This window comes from Vipera ursinii (assembly GCF_947247035.1).
Source record: "Vipera ursinii genome assembly, chromosome: 2".
In the NCBI taxonomy this organism is placed as follows: domain Eukaryota; kingdom Metazoa; phylum Chordata; class Lepidosauria; order Squamata; family Viperidae; genus Vipera; species Vipera ursinii.
Window position 1 is genome coordinate 274354881 of NC_139513.1, and position 22047 is coordinate 274376927.

At 38.6% G+C, this 22047-nt stretch overlaps 1 protein-coding gene across 1 annotated transcript in view; it reads left to right on the forward strand.

Moving 5' to 3' along the window:
* PRKAA1 (protein kinase AMP-activated catalytic subunit alpha 1) overlaps positions 1 to 22047 on the forward strand; it is a gene marked incomplete at its 5' end in the record, with an annotated part of 35401 nt that overhangs the window by 7354 nt on the left and 6000 nt on the right. Inside the window, 7 exons of the mRNA XM_083354063.1 lie at positions 7777 to 7918; positions 9377 to 9470; positions 13840 to 13984; positions 17013 to 17100; positions 18841 to 19065; positions 21017 to 21500; positions 21614 to 21740. Coding sequence (XP_083210189.1) covers positions 7777 to 7918; positions 9377 to 9470; positions 13840 to 13984; positions 17013 to 17100; positions 18841 to 19065; positions 21017 to 21500; positions 21614 to 21740 — 1305 coding nt within the window. The remainder of the gene's footprint in view (positions 1 to 7776; positions 7919 to 9376; positions 9471 to 13839; positions 13985 to 17012; positions 17101 to 18840; positions 19066 to 21016; positions 21501 to 21613; positions 21741 to 22047) is intronic.

Here is a 22047-nt window from a genome sequence, read left to right on the forward strand (position 1 = left end):
CTGCTGCTGTTAAATGAATCATTCAGTCATTAAGCAAATCTGGCTTCTCCCATTGATTTGCTTGTTGGAAGTTAACTGGGAAACTTGCAAATGGTAATTACATGGCACGGGATGCTGTAACCATTATATACATGCTGGTATGTGCATTAAATACATGCTAGTTTCCAAGCATCTGAATTTTGATCGTGCAATCAGTCATGTGAGTACTAGTTGTAAGTTACTTTATTCCATACCATGGTAACGTCAAATGGTCACTGAATGAATGGTTGTAAATTGAGGACTATTTATATAGGCAACCTTCATGCCGATTCTGAAAGTCACTCTTTTGCAGCCCCTAAACATTCTCAGAATTTTATAATATGGTGGTTGGAAATTGAATACATGGTTTTCTACCAACTTAAGGCACAGGTATAATGTCAAATTACTATAGCAATAAGCGCTAAAGAGTTTTTAAAATGCAAAGATTTCCCCCCAAATTTTTTTGTTTGGCAAAAATAGACAATTCAGGCTATGCTCAATTCATTGTCATGTGCATTTCCATCATCACTTTGTTCATTGTGGATATACAAAGTGCACATGGTTAGAGTGAGTAAGAGTTTGTTTCTTGTCTTGTTTTGCTGGAAGTCTTGATGAGAGAAGGACTTTTACCTCTGTTTTGACTTTGCAACACAATTATTGTAGGGATACTTGAACTGTGCTTGTGAGCTTCTTGATTCAGATGCTGAGATGGAGAAAATGAACAAAATGTCAGTGCATTTTGAGTCACCCGTTTTGGAGGTGCCTGATTACCAGCCAAAGATTTTTTTTATTGTTATTGTTATTAAAGTCTGCAAATAGACTGGATTGGCTTTTCTTGCAATCTTTGAGAAATGGGGCAATAAAGTTTAAAGACTTTGTCTTTGAAAAACTGTGAGGCAACTGCCAATGGCAAAAAGAGGAGGATTTCATTGCAGTTGACGAATAGCAAGCAGCCTGAGTAGAGAAAGGTAATTTTGTTTTTTTTTCCCTTTCCTTATTAGGAAAGGTCACTAATGTCTCCAAGTCTTATCTATTCATTATTGATGTGTATTATGCCCCATTGTGCTACTTACTGTATACAGTCCTTTGCTATTATTTTTAAAATGGAAATAATTTGCACTGTTGGTTGTAGAACATGCAGTTCTTAACTCTTGTCTTTGCAGGCCTTAGAATCCTACCTGATCATGCTGTTCGAAAGTTTGGTTGAAAAATGTGGAAATTGGACAATCTGTTGTTTTTCTCAAAAGAAAACAAAAAAAATGCACCATCCACAAAGAAACTAGGCATATTAAGCTTGATGTACCTGTTGCTCTAAGAGGGGAAGAAAAACAGATGGAAATTTCAGCTCTTTCTTGTCTGGTAATATGGTCGTGTCCTGACCATATGCCCTGCAAGCCTTGTAGGCTAAAAATAATACTGTATTTGTTTTAATCAAGGCAGAAGAACTTACTGTATTTTATGGAATTCTAGGGTGACCTTTGCCTTTTAACAGGGAATTATTTGGGAAAAGAGCATAATTTGAAAATCTTTCTGGACTCACAACTCCTGCTTGAGAAATAGGTGGGAGCCATAGGCAGAAAGGCCTTTGCACAAATCCTGGACTTATGTGCTTAATCCTGGACTACCAGGCTCTGCTTGTGGTCAGTCATGCCTTGGTCACTTCTCCATTGGATTCCTATATCCTGCTCTAGACAGGACACCCCTTAAAAACACTAGAAGCTGTAGACACTCAAGAATTTATAGATTGTACACCTTGGCACATCTGTGTAATGCCACTAGTACACAGCTTAATTGGCTCCCAGTAGGTTTCTGGGTTCAATTCAGAATGCTGTTTGGTGGCATTCTGGTTACTTGTGGGATTGCATGTGGATATGCTCCAAGTCCCTTCCATGAAACAGTATCATCTAGCAGAATCCAGGAAATATGTCTTCTCTGTTGCTGCACCTTCCCTATGGAACACTCCTCACCTGCCTCTCCTGAGATTCTGATTCTCCCAATTCTGTTGGCTTGTTTTGTGTTCTGAGACTGTTTTGCAAGTAATGAAATTATTTAATGAAAAAAACACTTCCTGGCAATATTAGTCTACTGTTAATAGGAGAGGAGAGAAAGCAACATTGGATTAATTGATTATTCTGTCCTCAATATCAGAAGTAATCAAATTATCACCACTGTTCCCTCACTTATTATTGACCTGGTCTGGTCAATAATAAGATAAGACTGTAAAACATGAGTCTTTCTTTCTCTCTTGCTATTCTCTTTCTTTCTTTCTTTCTTTCTTTCTTTCTTTCTTTCTTTCTTTCTTTCTTTCTTCTTTCTTTCTTTCTTTCTTTCTTTCTTTCTTTCTTTCTTTCTTTCTTTCTTTCTTTCTTTCTTTCTTCCTTTCTTTTTCATACAGCAAGGAGACTTCATTTCTCTTTGAGATATCCTTGTCCTAACAGGTATATCTTTTGAAATACATAGCTTTAGTCTAAACTTGCAGGCTTGCTATATTCTTTGTTTCGACAAGTTTTTCATTGTTCTGGCAAATCTCCTATTTTCACAGAAAACCCTATTTTTACACTTTGTGAGTTTCTGAGATGTACTGTTTAAAGGCAGTGACATCTACTTGTTCATTACTGTACTTTTAGGATACTGGATTCTTTTTTGTTTTTAAAAATCAATGAATGAGCTTCATTTTAGAGTGAAATACCGAGTGGTTCAAAGATGTATTCTATGAAGTTTTGATACTTCTTTCTGTGTCATGTCACACTTATTTCTAGAAATTGCAATTCCAAATATCTGTGTGCAGTCTGAGAATATTACAAGTCATGTGGGCATGTGAGATTCTTCTATATTGCTTGTTTTAACTTCCCACTGGTAGATAGATTCATTGATAGTACATCGTTAACAAAGAGTACACAAATCAAATACGTAATATTTATTGCATGCAGAGATACTCTAAATTAGGGGTGTCAAACTGCCGGCCCGTGGGCCAAACGAGTCATCAGGAAACCGTGCCACCTCATTGCCGGCAATGGAGAAAAAGCTCCAATACGTCGCGCAACATCATCTGACGTTGCGAGTTTGACATGTCTGCTCTAAATATATACAAGTAGTCTTCAACTTACGATCGCAATTGAGCCAAACTTTCTGTTGCTAAGCGAGACAGTTATTGTTACTTTTGCCCCACTTTATGACCTTTTTTGCCACACTTGTTAACTGAATCCCTGCAGTTGTTAAGTTAGTAATATGTTGTCATGTAAAGTGAATCTGGCTTCCCCTTGACTTGGCTTGTCAGAAGATGATCACATGATACTGCAAGATACTGCAACTGTTATAAAGACATGCCAGTTACCACACATCCAAATTTTGATCAGGTGAGCATGGGGATGCTACAATGGTCGTAAGTGTGAAAACTGGTCATAAGTCACTTTTTTCACTGCTGTTGTACCTTTGAATGGTCACTAAATGAACTGTTGTAAGTCAAAGACTACCTGTATTTGTCTGTCATTCTGAAATTGAAGCTGCTGTATTTGAATGTGGCTCTAAGACCATGGATACATAATCCTAAGTATTATTGTTATTAAGAATAATCTGTACACTATTTACAGCATTTTTCTCTTGTTTTCCAAGGCAGTTTTTCTTTCATACCTTTCTTATAAGAGACAATTTCTGTTGGAAGCTAAACTTCAGTACACTTAATTGCTTGGTGAATAAAGGGAATGCCGCAAGATTTTTGAGTAGAAGTTTTCATTGTATTTTATAAATAAATGGGAAAAGCATCAGATTATCATTTATGCAGTTCTGCATTTTTCTTTTCCCAAAGACACTCATGCAAAACAAAGTTTGAAGTTTTTGTAATAGGAATGTAAAATCAAAAGCACAAGAAACAACCTGTGGGACTTATAGGAAATCATTGTATGTAAAATATGGATCTTGTAGTATGATTGTAGATAATTCACATATTCTAACTACAAAAGAGGTAAATATGGACTCTCAGTAGCATCTGACTTATAATAATGAGAAGTTCACTGCAGCTGTTTTTAAAATCAGAAAAACTCTGCAGGATAGTGTTTTACCATATTTTATATAATTTGGTATATGGCAACATTTGACCTGCTAGTGCTTTTTACCAGGATGATACAATACAGCTAGATGACTTTTTAGAGATAGAATTTGCTGAACTCAATAGAAATTGCTATGGAAGTTTTCTGTTTTTATTGCTTTATATTCTGTTTTCTAAAAGTACATGTATTTTAATTATTTTTTTGTAATGACACTTGCAGCAAAGTTATTTTCGTAATAATAAATGCTTGTGATAAATTATAGAAAGATGGGGATGCACAAAAAGAAAGGGTTATGGGAAAGAAAAATAACACCCTCTCATGGTTTGGAATAGACCAGGGGTGTCAAACTCAATTTCATTGAGGGCCGCATCAGCATTGCGGTTGCCCTCAGGGGGCCGGGTGGGTATAACCAGGGTGGGCGTGGCCTACTGGGTGGGTGTGGCTAGAGTTTGTATGGCCTACTGGATGGGCATGGCCATTTCTACATCAAAGATGCCTATGGGGGCCTGGGCAGGAGTGGGACAGATCTGAGGGTCTCTGGCAGAAGGAGGGTCTTTGGGCCAGGGCCAAGGCAGTGGGGGCCCTTCCCTCACTGTTTCCAGGATAGCTTCGCGGTCCACATGAAACCACTTTGCGGGCCGCATCCGGCCCCCGGGCCTTGTGTTTGACATGTCTGGAATAGACTATCAAAAGTAAAGAATAGGGAGAAATAGAAAAAATTAACTTATCATTTCCATAAAAGAAAATAGAGTTCTTGAGGTAATCAGATAGATGAAATGCCCCCCCCAACCCCTTCAGAACTCCTAAGATGATTGGTTGGACACAATGAAGTGAATAATGATTAAAGGAAACTTTATCTGTTAAGGTTTTTTTCCCTATTTTTCTTTCTAACACAGTTGGTGGAGCAAGTGGTGATAATTTGATTACTTCTGATATTGAGGACAGAATAATCAATTAATCCAATGTTGCTTTCTCTCCTCTCCTATTAACAGTAGACTAATATTGCCAGGAAGTGTTTTTTTCATTAAATAATTTCATTACTTGCAAAACAGTCTCAGAACACAAAACAAGCCAACAGAATTGGGAGAATCAGAATCTCAGGAGAGGCAGGTGAGGAGTGTTCCATAGGGAAGGTGCAGCAACAGAGAAGACATATTTCCTGGATTCTGCTAGATGATACTGTTTCATGGAAGGGACTTGGAGCATATCCACATGCAATCCCACAAGTAACCAGAATGCCACCAAACAGCATTCTGAATTGAACCCAGAAACCTACTGGGAGCCAATTAAGCTGTGTACTAGTGGCATTACACAAATGTGCCAAGGTGTACAATCTATAAATTCTTGAGTGTCTACAGCTTCTAGTGTTTTTAAGGGGTGTCCTGTCTAGAGCAGGATATAGGAATCCAATGGAGAAGTGACCAAGGCATGACTGACCACAAGCAGAGCCTGGTAGTCCAGGATTAAGCACATAAGTCCAGGATTTGTGCAAAGGCCTTTCTGCCTATGGCTCCCACCTATTTCTCAAGCAGGAGTTGTGAGTCCAGAAAGATTTTCAAATTATGCACCAACTCTGGGTGAGTGTTACACCATCCGTGTTTAGTGAAATAGTTCTAGATTTGGGGAACCCTAAGTCACACAGCCTATCAGTCCTATTAGGGTTGAGTCAAAGCCTGTTATTCCTATTCGGACATTCACAACCACAACACAGTCTTTAGCCCATCACTTGGATCATTCAAAACAGAGAAGCATATTTGAGTATTATCAGCACTTAGCGCTTTGCAATAAATTACCTCACCCAGCAATTTCATATACTGTATACGTTAAATTGCTATTTGGAGACTTGTGGGGACCTTGAGGCTCCTGTAGAATAAAGGCCATGGGAAAGTTGCCACCCTATCCCAGAATTATAGAGGAATGAGAACTATTGTAAAAATGTGCCCTTTGTTCCCATCCCTCTAGATGGATACCATGATCCATGAAAATCTACTCTTCAGTTCAGATGGATATTATGATCAAGGAAGGCTAGTACACCAACCCCATTCCAAATACACCGTAGTGAGGGAAGTCAGCTCCCCAGAGAAGGAAATATTAAAAGGGCAGAAAAATATATTTCCTAAAAAGAAATTGAAGAACCAGGAAAGCATGCTCAGTTTTCTTAATAGTCTCAGGTCTCCTTCCCCCCAAGCAGAAAACCAGTTCTATAGACATGCAAATGTGAGCCATCAAGAAGGTTGGAGTCAGGAGCTTAGGTAGTAGACAAAGACTTAAACATCTACATACTCCAGCCCCAGGGAGGCAGGGGCTGGGACCTACAACCAGCAAGATTCCTAGAAAGGCACACTTAGACTCAGGACAGAATACGTGTCACAGGAAATACAAAGTCTGAAACAGGAAATAACCAAACAATAGAGTCCAGGGGGTATAAAAACCCACGTCCCACATGTGCTCAGTCCTTGCTGGATCCATCTTGCTGTCTGGCTTTTTTCTGCAATAAACTGTAACCCTCTTCCCAAAGCAGTCTCCATGTTGTTTATCCCCGGCTTGGATGGAACCACGATGAAGACTTTTCTTCCAACAGTAGGTTATCTACAGAATGCTGTCTCAATGCTGTAACCCAGCCTGAAACCTGACTCAAAAGGCTCTCGAGAATTTATTTTCTTCAAGAGCTGCAAACCACACATCTTCTCAAGAACCTTCCCTAAAAAGACTGGCCCAAAACTTCCACAAAGAACTCTAAGGCTTTCAAGGAGCGATCTGTTCCTGACAAGGGACAGATGACAAGTCTCCTAATGCATCACTGTCCTGAGACAAAAACCAAGTTTGAGAATTGGGGGGGGGGAGAGTACGAGGCAAGGAATAAAACTTGTTTCAGTCCTTTGGTGGGGTTGATTAGGCATCACTTGCAAGTCTGACTCTGCTCTGTTTTTTTTCCTTGTGCTCCCTCCCCGCAAATGAAATGTGAATTAGGGAGGTCTCTGCCTGATTCGCTTGCACATACTTTCTTCTTGGTTTGCACATAAGCCATACAGTATTTTTTCCCTTGTCGCTTTGGTAACGGACATGGTGTATCTATCAAGTTCATTGATTTTTTTTTACTCATTTACACATTCAACCTAGGAAGAACTAATGTCTCTCTCCTAGCAGCCATTTTTAAAGACTGCTTAGAAGTTCAGATGTGCAACATACACCGTTCTAGAGACAGAATTTTTCATTTTCCCCCAGATTGTGCTGATCTGGTCATTAAAGAAATGGTCCTGCAGATTTTCAGAACAGGATTTGGTTTGTGAATGTGAAATATTCTACCCCTAGAATGGTATATTTTGTACACCCTTGTTCACAATATTCGCTCAGCATCCTACATCTGTTCATTTACTCTGCCAAATAACATTCTCTGGATAAAGATGAAGTCTCTTGTGACTTCTGGTGACTGAGTTTGCCCATGTTGTTTTCTTGACAAAATAGTAGTATCTGGGAAAGGCTTTTAGTTCTGGGGATCTTGACTGCTTTATAAAATATTGCTACAAAATCATAATGTAGATTTTTTGAGTTTATTGGCCGAATCTAACCACAGAGATCTATAAATTATAGTTTCTGCCCTTGTGTATTGTATGAATTCAGCCAATTTTTTTATTATTCACTGACCCCTAGTTCAGCAAACAATGATTTTATGCAGTGTGCATTTGTTAATATTTGTTTATCTTTCTTGTAGTTGGCAAACATGAACTGACGGGGCACAAAGTTGCAGTGAAGATCTTGAATAGACAGAAAATTCGGAGTCTTGATGTTGTGGGGAAAATCCGTAGAGAGATTCAGAACCTGAAACTTTTTCGGCATCCGCATATAATTAAACTGTAAGTTTCTTTCAGGATAAGCTCTTGTTATTTGGGGTGTTTCTTGAGAAACTGAGTGTTCTTGTTCAATGGATAAAACAAATGTAGCCTGTTTTTCAGGTACAGTTCTGATTACTTATTGTGGTATAAATCACTAATGGTAGACCACCGTTTATAATTTGGATAGAGTTGGGAAACTGATTATTACTTCACTGTCAAATAAAGGATTGTTGGTAGCTGTCCCAGTAATGAAAATGAATAGTGACTCAGTGCCTGACAAGTGATGTATTTGGTGGCAACAAGGAAGGCATGAAAGAAATATTTTTATCTAATAAGAGATAGGGTTCCTTTTACCAAAACATGGGATGACAAACTGCCCCTGCTGTCAGAAGAAACTTAATGGTATGTAATAATTGCCTCAGCAGTCTCAAGCCAGTGTTACTCTGTGTTTTGCCTGATGAGAAAAATACAGGTGATTGTTATCTCAGTAAAGGAAAGGTTATCCTTTATGGTTATAGAACAAAGGTCTTTAGTAGTGCAGCAGTTGAGTTATTGCAGAAGCTTCTAGTCATTTTGTTTTTCTCATCCATTATGGCTTCCTGGGATTTGGTCCTTAGATTAGCAATTGAACCACTGAAGGGTAGCTAGTGGGAGTCGACAGCAGACATATATCTACTATCAGTGGAAAAGGTAAGGAAGAAGAGAGTCAGATTTTGGAATGGGTCACCTAATAGCTATATGTTTGTATTTTTTATTTATTTGTATCCTGACTTTATTATTTTTACAAATAATTCAAGGCAGTGAACATATGCAACACACCATTCTCCTCCTGTTTTCTCCACCACACAACTCTATGAGGTGGGCTGGGCTGAGAGAGAATAACCAGCCCAAAGTCATCCAGCTGGTTTTCATGGCTAAGACGGGACTTGAACTCATGGTCTTTCCTATGCTACAGTTTGCTGATTATCCTAATAAATACAGTTATACAGTGACCTTAAATAGGCTTGTAAAGATTCCCCCTTTCTTGTGAAATTGGGTTTTTAAATACGGTCAACTGATCAAATTCCATGTCAAGCCCCATAACTGAGTCTTCTTGCTATCAGCTTTATGTTAAAATGTAATAATAGGAAGAGGAATGTTTAAGTCTAATGGGAGTCCTTTTCTAAGATGTTTTTACTGAATTGCTTTAAGCCCTGTTAATGGTTAGTCTGCTATGGCAATTGCTGTAAAAATGTAACCATATGTGATGTGACCATTAATTAATAGGAGCCATGAAGGAGTTTAAAAACAAACACTTTTTCTTCTGCACTATGCTTTTCGTAGTGCTGATACAAAGGGAATAATCCTGTTTTAACTCAAGTCTTGCTTCTGGATGAGCATGTATGTGATTGGGCTACTAATCTATGTGTAGTTTTTCAAGACATGTTTAATTTCATATACTGAATATATATTAGCAAATTAATTAAATGTTTCTCTCAGATACCAGGTTATCAGCACACCATCTGACATTTTTATGGTGATGGAATATGTTTCAGGAGGAGAACTGTTTGATTATATCTGTAAAAATGGAAAGGTAAGGAAGTCCAATTTCCCCAAAATGTCAGCTTTTCATTTTGAAGCCTTGCATTGTTCTCTTACACGGAGTTGGTTCAATTATGTCCCCAGAGTCTTTGTAAAAAAAAATGTGCTCATGATACATCATCTGTTCATGTGGGTGTTGGTCTTTTCTCTCTATAATATGAACAAAATCCCAGTTGCACAGTTTGTAGGAATGAACAAATAAATCCTTCCTTGCAGTACACTTAGGCAATAAACTGTCACACTCTTCTGAACTTGCCATAAATTAGTGGTACTGTTTTCTATTATTTTGAATTTGGACACGCACAAAAAATGAACTGAAACCTTAAAATGTTTCTAGAGATGGTTATTTCATAAAATTATCCCTCTGAAAACAGCTCCTACTGACATGCATGGCACAGCCCCACCAGCTTTCCATAATTGATTTTACTTTCTCCAAATTTATATCAAAAGTTGCCACTGCTAATTTAAAGTAAAACATACACACGTGTATATACAGGTAATCCATGAGATACAATCACTCGTTTACTGACTGTTCAGAGTTACAATGGCACTGAGGGGGACTTAAAACTGGCCTTGATGTTGCGGCCATCACAGCATCCCTCCAGTCACTTGATTGTGATTTGGGTAGTCAGCAATTGGCTCACACTTACGATGATTGCAGTATCCTGTAGTCATGTGATTGTGACTTTCCCTGTCATCATCCCACAAGCAAAGCCAGTGGAAAGTCAGCAGGAGATAACAAATTATTCTGGCCTCTACTGCTTTTTCTCTAGAGCAGGGGTGTCAAACTGCCAGCCCATGGGCCAGATGTGTCACGTGGAAGCCGCACCCACCCCATTGCCGGCAATGGCAAAACACTCCCGATACGTTGTGCGACGTCATGTGATGTCGCGAGTTTGACATCTCTAGAGGAGCCACTGGATAACATGGGATCCTGTATTCCATAGTACCTGCCCACAGTATCACCTAAATTCTGTAGCACCTGTCTGCACTCTATAAATGCTTGCCCAGGGCACCTGCCCCACCCATGCTACATAGTGCCCGACTGCACATTTTAGTGTCCTGCCAATAGCATCTGCTTGCCAGTGCATACTCTATAGCAGGGCTTTTCAACCGGTGGTATGTGTACCACCTGTGGTACATTAGCACATGTCAGTTGGTATGCAGCCCTGCCCAGCCAAGTGTAGTGGGGGAGGGAATGAGCCAGCAAGGCAAGGACTTACTGTGAGAAAGTCCTCCAGAGCTGCAGAGTGGCTAGAGCGAGACAAAGGCCACAGGCTCACTTCCAGCTCACCCCTGGATGAGAAAGGAGGAGGAGGGGGGGCGGAGACAGGAAAGGCTATAAAAGGCAGTTTGGGCAGGAGAGGGAGAGAGGAAAAAAGCGGTAGCCTTGGGAGGATGCAGAGCCAGCTCTAGTTGCACCGAAGGGAAAGAAGAAGAAGGAGGAGGAGGGTGGGGGACGATGAGAGGAGATCAAGCAGGCCGGCTATGAGCCAATCTACAACTGCTGTGGCAGCCACCTGTGCTGGCAGCAACAAACAGGCAAGAAATGCAATGGGAGGGGTCACCCTCCGTGAGGAATGAAGAAAGGCAGCAATGAAGAAAGGCATCATCGGCTGGAGGTGAGGCATGGAGGAGGGAGGGAGGGAGATGGAGAGGGGAAGGATTCTTATGTGCTTTTGTGACTTTGAAGTTCTGGGATTTGTGCAATGTGGGCTTTGTGTTCTTAAGGAGTTTTTGGCAATTTCTATTTGGCTGATGTCTCATGTTAGCTTCTATTGCTCTGCCGGCAATGGCAAAACACTCCCGATATGTTGTGCGACGTCATGTGATGTCGCGAGTTTGACATCTTCTCTAGAGGAGCCATTGGATAACATGGGATCCTGTATTCCATAGTACCTGCCCACAGTATCACCTGCATTCTGTAGCACCTGTCTGCACTCTATAAATGCTTGTCCAGGGCACCTGCCCCACCCATGCTACATAGTGCCCGACTGCACATTTTAGTGTCCTGCCAATAGCATCTGCTTGCCAATGCAAACTCTATAGCAGGGCTTTTCAACCGGTGGTATTGTTAACTGTAAGTTTTGCTGCAAGGGATTTTGAAGTATTTTTCTCCTGAATGGATTTTGCCTGTAGCATTCCTTTACTTATGAATGGAGCCATTTGGGGAGGCTGCTTTAGCCAGCAACCAGTACTTATTTACGTGTTTTTTTTCTTCCTTAAGTGCTGGCTGCGCTCCTTAACTTTCCTTTCTAGCCAGTAGATAATTCTTAAAGGGGAGTGCGCCTTTTAAGCTAGTTCCCTCAATGTCTTGTCTTTTCTGTCTCAGGAGGCTTTCCCTTGTTTGATGAATATATGGAAGAGGGAAAACGTGTGTGCGTGTGTGTTTCAAATTCTTCCTTCAGAAGGAGATGGGAATGAGAAAGAGGGAGGCAGGGAAGGAAGTCCCGCCTTAGCACTTGGCCACCAGCAGCCCTGCAATTGACTTTGCTTGTCAAAAAGTTTGCAAAAGGGGATCACATGACCCTGGGACACTGTGACCATCATAAATATGAATCAGTTGCTAAGTGTCCAAATATAAATCATATGACCCTGGGCATGCTGCAATGGTCATAAGTGTGAACAATGGTGATAAGTCATTTCAGTGCAATTGCAACTTTGAACAGGTTTTTTATTTTGGGGTCATCAAGTTTTTGACACCTTGCTAGGTGGTACTCGAATATTGCCATATCCTAAAAGTGGTACAATCAATGAAAAGGTTGAAAAGCCCTGCTCTATAGCACCCACTCATATCTCTTCCCTGCCAGCCCACTTGCCTGGATGCACTTTCAGGGCCTCTCCCCAAATAGCTGTCAGGTGAGGTCTTTGCTTAAGGACCTAATAACAACAGTAACAGGGAATGCTAGGATGGCCATTGGCTAAGGGATGTAGTCACTAGGAGCAAGTTGAGTGGCAAAAAAATTGATGATGACAACGACGACGACAACGACAACAACAGCAACAACAACAACAACAATAATAAAATGATGATGATGATGTATGTGATTGGGCTACTCATTGTGCATCACTTAACATGAAACTTTCTGTCTCGATTGCCAACATAACCTGAGGACTACCTGAAGAAACATGTAGATGGATACACACAAACACACACACACACACACACACACACACACCTCTATCAGTGGATCTTCCAGGTCTAGCTCTTAATGTCTCTGGAAAGTATTCCAATCAGTAGTTCTGATCATTATCCGTTTACATCTTAGCAGTAATCCATGTAACATATTTTTTGGCATTTGTTGTTCAATTTTCAATTTTACTTTACAGTAAAATAGTCCTTGATTTATAATCACAATTGAGCCCCAAATTTATGTTGCTAAGTGAGATGTTTAAGTGAATTTTTGTCCTATTTTATGACTTTTTTTGCCACAGTTATTAAGTGAATCACTGCTGTTAAGTTAGTAACACAATTGTTAAGGGATTAGCTACGGTTAGGGAAAAAAAACACCTTTGGGATTTGAGGGTGTAGGTTGGGCAAATTCTCACACATTGAGATTCCAGAATGGAAGAAGACTGGCTGTGTTTCTTTGCTGTTATTAATAGAATGATTAATATTTCTATTATTGTAACATTGCATTAATTTTTAATCAGAAAATAATATGTTCCCATGTTACATAACTTTACAGTTTCCATAGATTCTTACTCAATTAAGTTTTAGTGTTGATTTTTAAACCAGTTTACATAACTCCCTTTCAACAAAGTGAGTGTCATATATTTTCTTGATTGTGATGTATTAATCCCACCACCCTCCAGTCATGTAAACTTTGTTGATGGAGTATCAGATAGTCATACACAGAGTAGTGGTAAAAAAAAACCAATTTCAGGACTGTGGCCACAACCATGTGGTAGAAGTCCCTCTCATTTTTTAGATGTGTCCTATGAGCAGGGGTTAAAGGAGGGGAAAGTGCTTCAATGTTAGCTGTGGCTGTCATCTTGACTGTTTTTACTTACCCTGTGAACACTGCTAAACTCAGAAACCCTTCTTTTCCCTTTTTCTTCTCTTGCCTAATTTTACTTATTCTTTTTCTTACCCTTTTCTTCCACATACACTTTCTTTTAAAAGTCCCATTGGGGATTCTGATTATGCTGCAAAATATTCTTTTTTTTAAAAAAAAATCCCATTATAACCCGCCCTTCTCCGAAGACTCAGGGCGGCTTACAATCTAAAGCACAAATCAATGTGCTTAGCAATTCTCCTTTGCCAGTAATGCTGAGATGGTTTGTGGTGTATGTGTGGGTTTGTTTTTTTTAAATGTACTCTCTTTTTTTTGTCACATTTCCCCCCCTCAAATAATTAGCTTGATGAAAAGGAGAGCAGACGTCTGTTCCAGCAGATTCTTTCTGGTGTGGATTATTGTCATAGGCACATGGTGGTCCATAGAGATTTGAAGCCTGAAAATGTACTACTTGATGCACACATGAATGCCAAGATTGCTGATTTTGGTAGGTTCTGTTTAAAGCGCATCTTTATAATTTGCTTGTTTATCGAGTGTTCACATTCAAATACCTGTGTTGAATTTCATAACTCCACAAAGCGATTTTTTATTTCTAGTATTGAATGTTTCTTTGCAGATTTAGGAACCGTGCAGTTTAATGTAGCTGTTACTCTTGCTTTTAAGTTCAGGGTTTTTTTTTACCTTGTATAATATGATCACTTTATTTGTACTACTGTGACAGATTGCTCTTGTATCTACATAATATTCATTCGTTCATTTTTCACATCTTTTAACTGCCCATCTCCCTCAGACAGGGACTCTGGGCGGTGTAAAAGAAAATATAAAAATGACATATAAGAATTAATTTTTTTAAAAAATATATAATTTAAAAGGAAACAAGGATGATTTTGAACCTGGTTAAAAATTAGTTAAAAGATGAAGGGAAGGTTCTCACCCTGCTAACTGCCTCATGGCTGTGTGCTCCTCTGGGCTTCCCACATAAGGCTGCAGAGCCATGTTTTTTTTGTATCACTCCAGGGGGAGAATATTCCACAGGGCAAGAGCAACAGCAGAGAAAACTCTATTCCTAGACTCCACCAGTCAGAATTCTTTAATAATTCTTTAAAAGGTCTACAACAGGGGTGTCAAACTTGCAATATCATGTGACGTGTCGTGACGTATCCTGACTTTTTTCCCATTGCCGGCAATGGGATGGGCACGGTTTTGGCATGACGCATCCAGCCCATGGGCTGGCAGTTTGACACCCCTGGTCTACAACACACCTTCTTTGCCTGACTGGGATGGGCTGATTTAATGGGTTGAAGATGGCACTATAGATATCCTGGCCCTAAGCCATGCCATGTTGCATTTAAAAAAAATAGCCAACATATTCTAGCAATTGGCGTTGAACACTCCAGTATATTTTGTATATTTACATAGGGTAGCAAAGGAAACTGATTGTTTTTTCGTATCTTTTTTCCTGGCAGTAATTACTAAGGACATATCAGCACTGCACTATTTTTCTGTAAATCAGGTTGTTATATCTGTATATACAGAGTTGTGGTGGCGCAGGGGTTAGAGTGCAGTATTGCAGGCTAACTCACTCTTCACTGCCAGGAGTTCAATTCTGACCGGCTCAAAGTTGATTCAGCCTTCCGCCCTTCTGAGGTTGGTAAAATGAGGTCCCAGATTGTTGGGGGCAATATGCAGACTCTGTAAGCCACTTCATGTTGTTAGCTGCGAAGTCATGTCCGACCCATCGCGACCCTATGGACAACGTTCCTCCAGGCCTTCCTGTCCTCTACCATCTTCAGGAGTAAGCCACTTAGAGAGGGCTATAAAGCACTATGAAGTGGTACATAAGCCTAAGTGCTATTTCTATTGCTACTTGGATGACGATAGATAGCATCAAAGATTTGTCTCCTTTTCTTCATTGCCATCTAATGGATGGCTAGGTTTTGTATTGCCTATCTTAGTTGGTTTTAACAGTAATATTTTACTTTGGTTTGGTAGAGTTACATGCTACATTTACATGACATTTTTGAGGGGGATGATGGAGAACGTAGCACTTATTTCCTGTCCTCTATTTTCTAACTAAGCTACTGATTCAGGGGGCCAAAAGAGACTTAGTGACAGAATAGCACCTGGGGCATATGTTCAGATGAGAAAGGAGCATGTACATCCTCATGTCACAAACAAGCAGAGAAAGACAGATGGGTTTAGAGTTATTTTATGAGCTGGTGAATGATCTCTTCTTAACTCTTGTTAACTCATACCTGTAGAGATTTTCCTTCCATTGAGCAGGTGATACCTTTATTTAAGGGGGGGGAGCATTCTTCCCTCTGCTGTCAGCACCCAAATCTTAATGAGATTTTGGGAGGCCAGTAGAACAGAGTTAAGACTAATTCACTAGGGAGCATATTGCTTCTGATCCAAACTAACCAAAAATCTACCACTTTTATTTATAGCCATAGAACACTTTTAATAAATGTAATAAATAACCCATTAGCCTATAATTATTAATAAAACTAAAAAGATATAAAGTAGAATAAATTACATACCATATATTAAAAGTAATATTGATAAATGTAACATTTGCACTAATCTTCAGTGGTAAATGTGAGAGGTGGCATCAAGGTAGAACAAAATTGAACAACCTGGAAAGATACGTTAGAGCAGGGCTTTTCACAGACTACCACTTTTAGGATATGGCAGTATTTGAGTACCACCAGTCTCCTAGCATCTCTCTCTCGCGCGCGCGCGCATGTGACGTATCGGGACTGTTTTGCCATTGCCGACAATGGGATGGTTGTGGCTTCTGTGTGACGCATCCGGCCTGTGGGCCGGCAGTTTAACACCCCTGCTCTATGTGGCTATATTTAACTTTTGAATTATGAAAATTCCACTAAGCACAATTTCCTATTGTAATGTTTAAATCCTTCGTTAGTTTATCTTATTTAAATAATGTCAGATATCGGCATCTAGCAAATCTTTATTGACCTTGAGAATCTAAGCAGAATTTGGCCTGGTTTATACTTAGATGACACACTTCCAGGAAATTACAGGTCTGTAAGCTGAACAAACATTCTAGAAGGACATAATTGAACTATTTCCTTATTGTTGCCAAGAAAATTATATCAGTATAATCACAAATTCCCCAGGAGTCATACTTGATTTAAAGAAAGCTTTTGACCTGTCAATAAAGTTGATAAAACAAATTTTTTTAAAAAAAAAAAGTAATGCAATTTTCTTCGCATATTTTCTCACCTGGCATTTGCATATTAGCTACTTAGAATAAAACTTGATCCTTTGAGGGCATTTTGTCTTGTACTGTAACTCTTGTCACATTTTTATCGAGGTTTTGCAGTATTCATTTCTATTTAGAGAACCATTTTTTAAAATTACACATATGATGCTGATCTTATTCCTGCCTGTGGTGCTGTCATTGAATAGGATATGATCTGTTCTCCCTGAGAAGTTTAAATATCTGTTAATCTTTTTTGTGGGTCTTCATTTGAACTCTTGTGCATTTTCAGGTCTCTCAAATATGATGTCAGATGGAGAATTTTTGAGAACGAGCTGTGGTTCTCCTAATTATGCTGCTCCCGAAGTAATTTCAGGAAGGTAGTTTCTCTTCTTGGATAAATGTATATATGTATGCTCAAAATCAAAGCCCTGCTCTTCAGTGTTAAAGCTGCAAGGTAGATTGAGAAACTTCCAGGTTTGGAATTTTGAAATTCCTGGCTTTGATGGCTTCTTTTGATTTCATCTTAAGTGTTTCTGTGCACAAGAGAGTGTTTGTGGTGATCACACGTCACATCAAACCAGGACTTAACATAACATACGGCAAATGTTTATTGTCCTGCATACCAGAAAGGAATTTTAATTTTAGCTTGACCTTGTGTTTCAAACAAGCCAGATTATAGTATTTGAATTTGGGTTGTTTAGACATTTATTAACTATAATTCTTAAGAATGATTTTTACTCTGGACAATATGACAAACTATGAAAAAATGCAAATTAAAAGCTTCCAAACTCATCATTCAGGCAGCGAGGAGGAGATGAGGGGAAAGAGCGTAGAAGTCAAGGGTTGCTGTGACGTGCATGTTATATGTTGAATCACCGATGCCTAGGATTTTGTGGACTGAGGGCAACTTTTGAATGGTGGGCCAGAATCTTCTTTAGACTCTCTTTTTGTTATACTTTAATAATTATACTTTAATTATTATACTTTAATTATACTTTAATAATAAAAATGGAATACAGTTAATAAGTTTTAATATGATTAATATGTTTAATATAATTGTATATATTGTCTTTCTCTCATGGAAAATCACAATGTGCCAAGTATCTTTGAAAAGGTCTCAGGAAGCAGAAGAAGGCACTTCTGTGTTGGACCATGATGTGCAAACAAATTTCTGACTTGTCTAAGTTCAAAAATATGTTTTTGCCGATATTAATTTTAATTGTTTTTAACATACAAATTCCTGACCCTTGAAGAAGTCAAAAACCTCCTTTCTTTTGTTTGAAGTTGCAAAAAATACCTGCGGTCTGACAAGGTCCCAAGACTGGTTTCCCTTTTGGCTCAGAATAATTATAGCATGATGTATTTTGTCAGAAACACATTTTCCAGATTAGAAGGTTTTCTTTCTGGCATTTTAATTTGGCAATTTGATAAAAGACTCATCGATACTTTGAAAATGCTTTCAGGGCTCCCAGATTACTTTATACACAATGCAATTGTGTGATTGTATGTTACATTGCTGAATATAAATTGCATTTGAACCACACTCTTCATTCAAGGAACTCCTGAGCATATTTTGTTTTTAACAATTCCTCAGTGGAATATGATCTATGCTTTAACTGCAGCTAATAAAGTCACGAGTGGGCATGGTGTTTTGAATGGCATCATCTCCATGTGAGGGAAATGATTCCATCTTATATTTACCTTAAATTTTCCTATTCCTCTTACCTTAAATTAGTCACTACATAATGCTAATGAGGGCTAAAGTAATCAAAGCTTGCATTTAACTACTTTCTGAAATGTAAGGGCTTGGTTCTGTTGCTTTAGACAACAATGACTGATCCTAGATTAAGCATAATTAGATAGAAAGGGAGCTGCTCAGAGAAGGGGAGAAGCTGTATCATGCTACCAATGTGTAATTCAGTAGACAATGTTGGACTTATATCAGCCCATTATACCAATTTTGTTCTTTTATATTAAAAGTCGGGAGTTAACTGCATGAATATTAGTGCTTATGTAGTCTTTCACAAACATTGCTAAAAGGCTAATAATCCAGTATAACAGTAGTTTATGTTGTATTTTTTACTTGGAAAAAAATTATTATGATATCCATTTTACAGGTTATACGCAGGGCCAGAAGTAGATATCTGGAGCAGTGGTGTTATTCTCTATGCTTTATTATGTGGAACTCTTCCCTTTGATGATGATCATGTGCCAACACTTTTTAAGAAGATATGTGATGGTATCTTTTATACGCCTCAGTACTTAAATTCAGCAGTAATTAGTCTCTTGAAACACATGCTACAGGTGGATCCTATGAAGAGAGCTACGGTGAAAGATATAAGGTATCTTACAGCATCTGATTTTGTCACGGATACAGTTATCGTTCTAAAATGGTGTGCAAGTTTTATTCAATTGTTGGCTTCACATTGGCTTGGTTGTTTTATCCTATCAAGCCATTTTGTGATTAGACTGAGTTGAATCAAAAGGGAGTTGGATCAAAATTTGAGTCCAGTACACTCTGAAGTCATGTTTGTTTTAGGTTACCTAAAGATTAGATCTGCAATAGAAAGCATCTATTTCTTTACTTGAATTAAGTGCACATTATCTTTGCATATGAATTGAACTAAATTTGTCTTCATTTAAATTATGATATATAAAATTAAGCCAAGACCTGATCTGGCTGCCCAGAGTCACCTTATAGGAACTATAAGGTATAAAAAAGAAATAAAGAAAGAAAGAAAGAAAGAAAGAAAGAAAGAAAGAAAGAGAAAGAGAGAAAGAAAGAAAATAAACTAATGTTGTGTTATAGAATTCCCCAAGCACAGGAATAGTCATTGCTCAAACTGTGTGTCATCAAACCTGTAGCTCCTAGAAGATCATAGAAGCACATGGCCAAGATTTTGTGGTAAAAATGTTTGAAATTGAAAGAAGAAAGTATTTGTAGCTCAGGGTTGAACTAACTACAGCAGGGGTGTCAAACTGCCGGCTGGTCGCGTCACGTGGAAGCCGCGCCCACCCCATTTGCTGGCAATGGCAAAACAGTGCCAATACTTTGCGTGACATCACATGACGTCACAAGTTTGATGTCTGACCCCATTGCTGGCAATGGCAAAACAGTGCCAATACTTTGCGTGACATCACATGACGTCACAAGTTTGATGTCTTTGGTACACTGATGATGTTACTTAATTTGTTAATGAAAACAGCCAAGCTCAAGAGAGCACCAAGGCCCCCACAAATGTTTGAAAATTTGACACCCTAATTTTTACTCAGTTTGGGGGTTTATGGAGAAGCAGTTTAAGCGCGAATAGGCACTTGAGATTTCTGGGAGACAAAGCAGTCCTGTTCCAAATTTTAACTCTCCCTCCAGTTTCAAAAAAATTGAGTGAAGATTTTTCATCCTATTTTTACAGTGATGACACCACACTACTAGAAAGCCTTTTCCAGCCAACTAGCAAGTCAGGAAACTCATTCCAGGCCCCAACCCGGAAGACTTTCCTTGCCCCTGAACAAACTGGTTTACTCTCCCCTGATGCAGTTGCTCTACAATTCTCATTTTTCCTAATCAGATCTTTTTGGTTTATAATTTCTGTGTTTTGGGGATAGCCCAACTCAATAAAAACAAACACATTCCAAATTTATGAATTGTTTTTAAAAGGTACTTAATGTACCAATATAAAAAGCATATTGTTATTTTATGTTGTATTCCCAATTTCATTTGATTTGTTGATACCTTTGTGAAATTTTCTTTAAAAGCAGCACTTGCAGGAAATTTCGTGTTTCTTAAAAAACAGCTTATATTAATATTTTAAAGTCCTATGTTGATTTTTAAAGCTTAATTTTTATATTGTGTTTAATTATGCTCTGAATATTTTTACAAATAACATTCATATGGAATATTCACACCGTAGAGGTTAAAGAAAAATTTAACATTTCATTGTAAGTGTAGTCCTGTAACTTATTCCAACTGCCTGTTTTAATTATAAGGGTGACTTATTTCGTATCAGTGAGAAATCTGAAGCTAAGATCTTCAGATTTATTTTTTAAAAAAAGAGGAAAAAAATTGCTTAAAAGATTATGTTTGAATCAGGTGGTTATTATTACAGTCACAGCATCTAACTGGACTTTATTTTCAAGTTCAATGAAATCCAAATAATATAAATTGGAAGAGGAAATGTTTTTACCCTATTTTAGCATATATATTTTTTCTGTGTACTTTGCATGTTTTGTCAGTAGAATGTGGCAAAAAGGTTGAACAGCTAGCTTTTAAAATGGTTCTTGCTTTGCCTCTAGGGAACACGAATGGTTTAAGCAAGACCTCCCCAAGTACCTCTTTCCTGAAGATCCTTCTTACAGTTCAACTATGATTGATGATGAAGCCTTAAAAGAAGTCTGTGATAAGTTTGAATGTACAGAGGAGGAAGTGCTAAGCTGCTTGTATAATCGCAATCATCAGGATCCTTTAGCAGTTGCCTATCACCTCATTATAGATAACAGGAGAATAATGAATGAAGCAAAAGACTTCTACTTAGCTACAAGCCCACCAGATTCCTTTCTTGATGACCATTTTTCCCGACCTCACCCTGAAAGAGTGCCATTTTTAGTTGCTGAAGTACCAAGGTCGCGCCACACACTTGATGAGCTAAATCCGCAAAAGTCCAAACATCAGGGGGTCAGAAGAGCTAAATGGCATTTAGGAATACGGAGTCAGAGTCGGCCAAATGACATAATGGCTGAAGTTTGTCGGGCAATCAAGCAGTTGGATTATGAATGGAAGGTGAGATTGCTTAAATTGTCTCCACACTAATGGTGATTTCAAATAGAGATACTGACAATCAATGTAATGATTCTTTTCATGTTTTCTGTTAAGATTCTACTTTGGTTTCCTAGGTTGTAAATCCATACTACTTGCGTGTTCGGAGAAAGAATTCAGTAACAGGCACATATTCCAAAATGAGCCTGCAGTTATACCAGGTGGATAGCAGGACTTATCTACTGGACTTCCGTAGCATTGATGGTATGTGAAATTGGTTATTTGGAGGCAGCCTCTTATGTAGCATTTATAAATGGGGAAATAAAGATTAACTCTCTGCTTTCTGTGGCACTTATGGCGGTGCTAGTGTGGATCATGCCACTGCAGATTTAAAATTAATTGCAAAAGTTAAAATCCATAAAAACTGAACGTAGCTGGGATCTCATGTTGCTTCTCTCACTCATCCAGTATCTCCAAACCAACAGCAATATATGCTTCATGGTCAGCACAGATAGGATCATCAGAAACTGCCGTAAAGCACCACATGGGAAAATATTTCATCCATCCACTA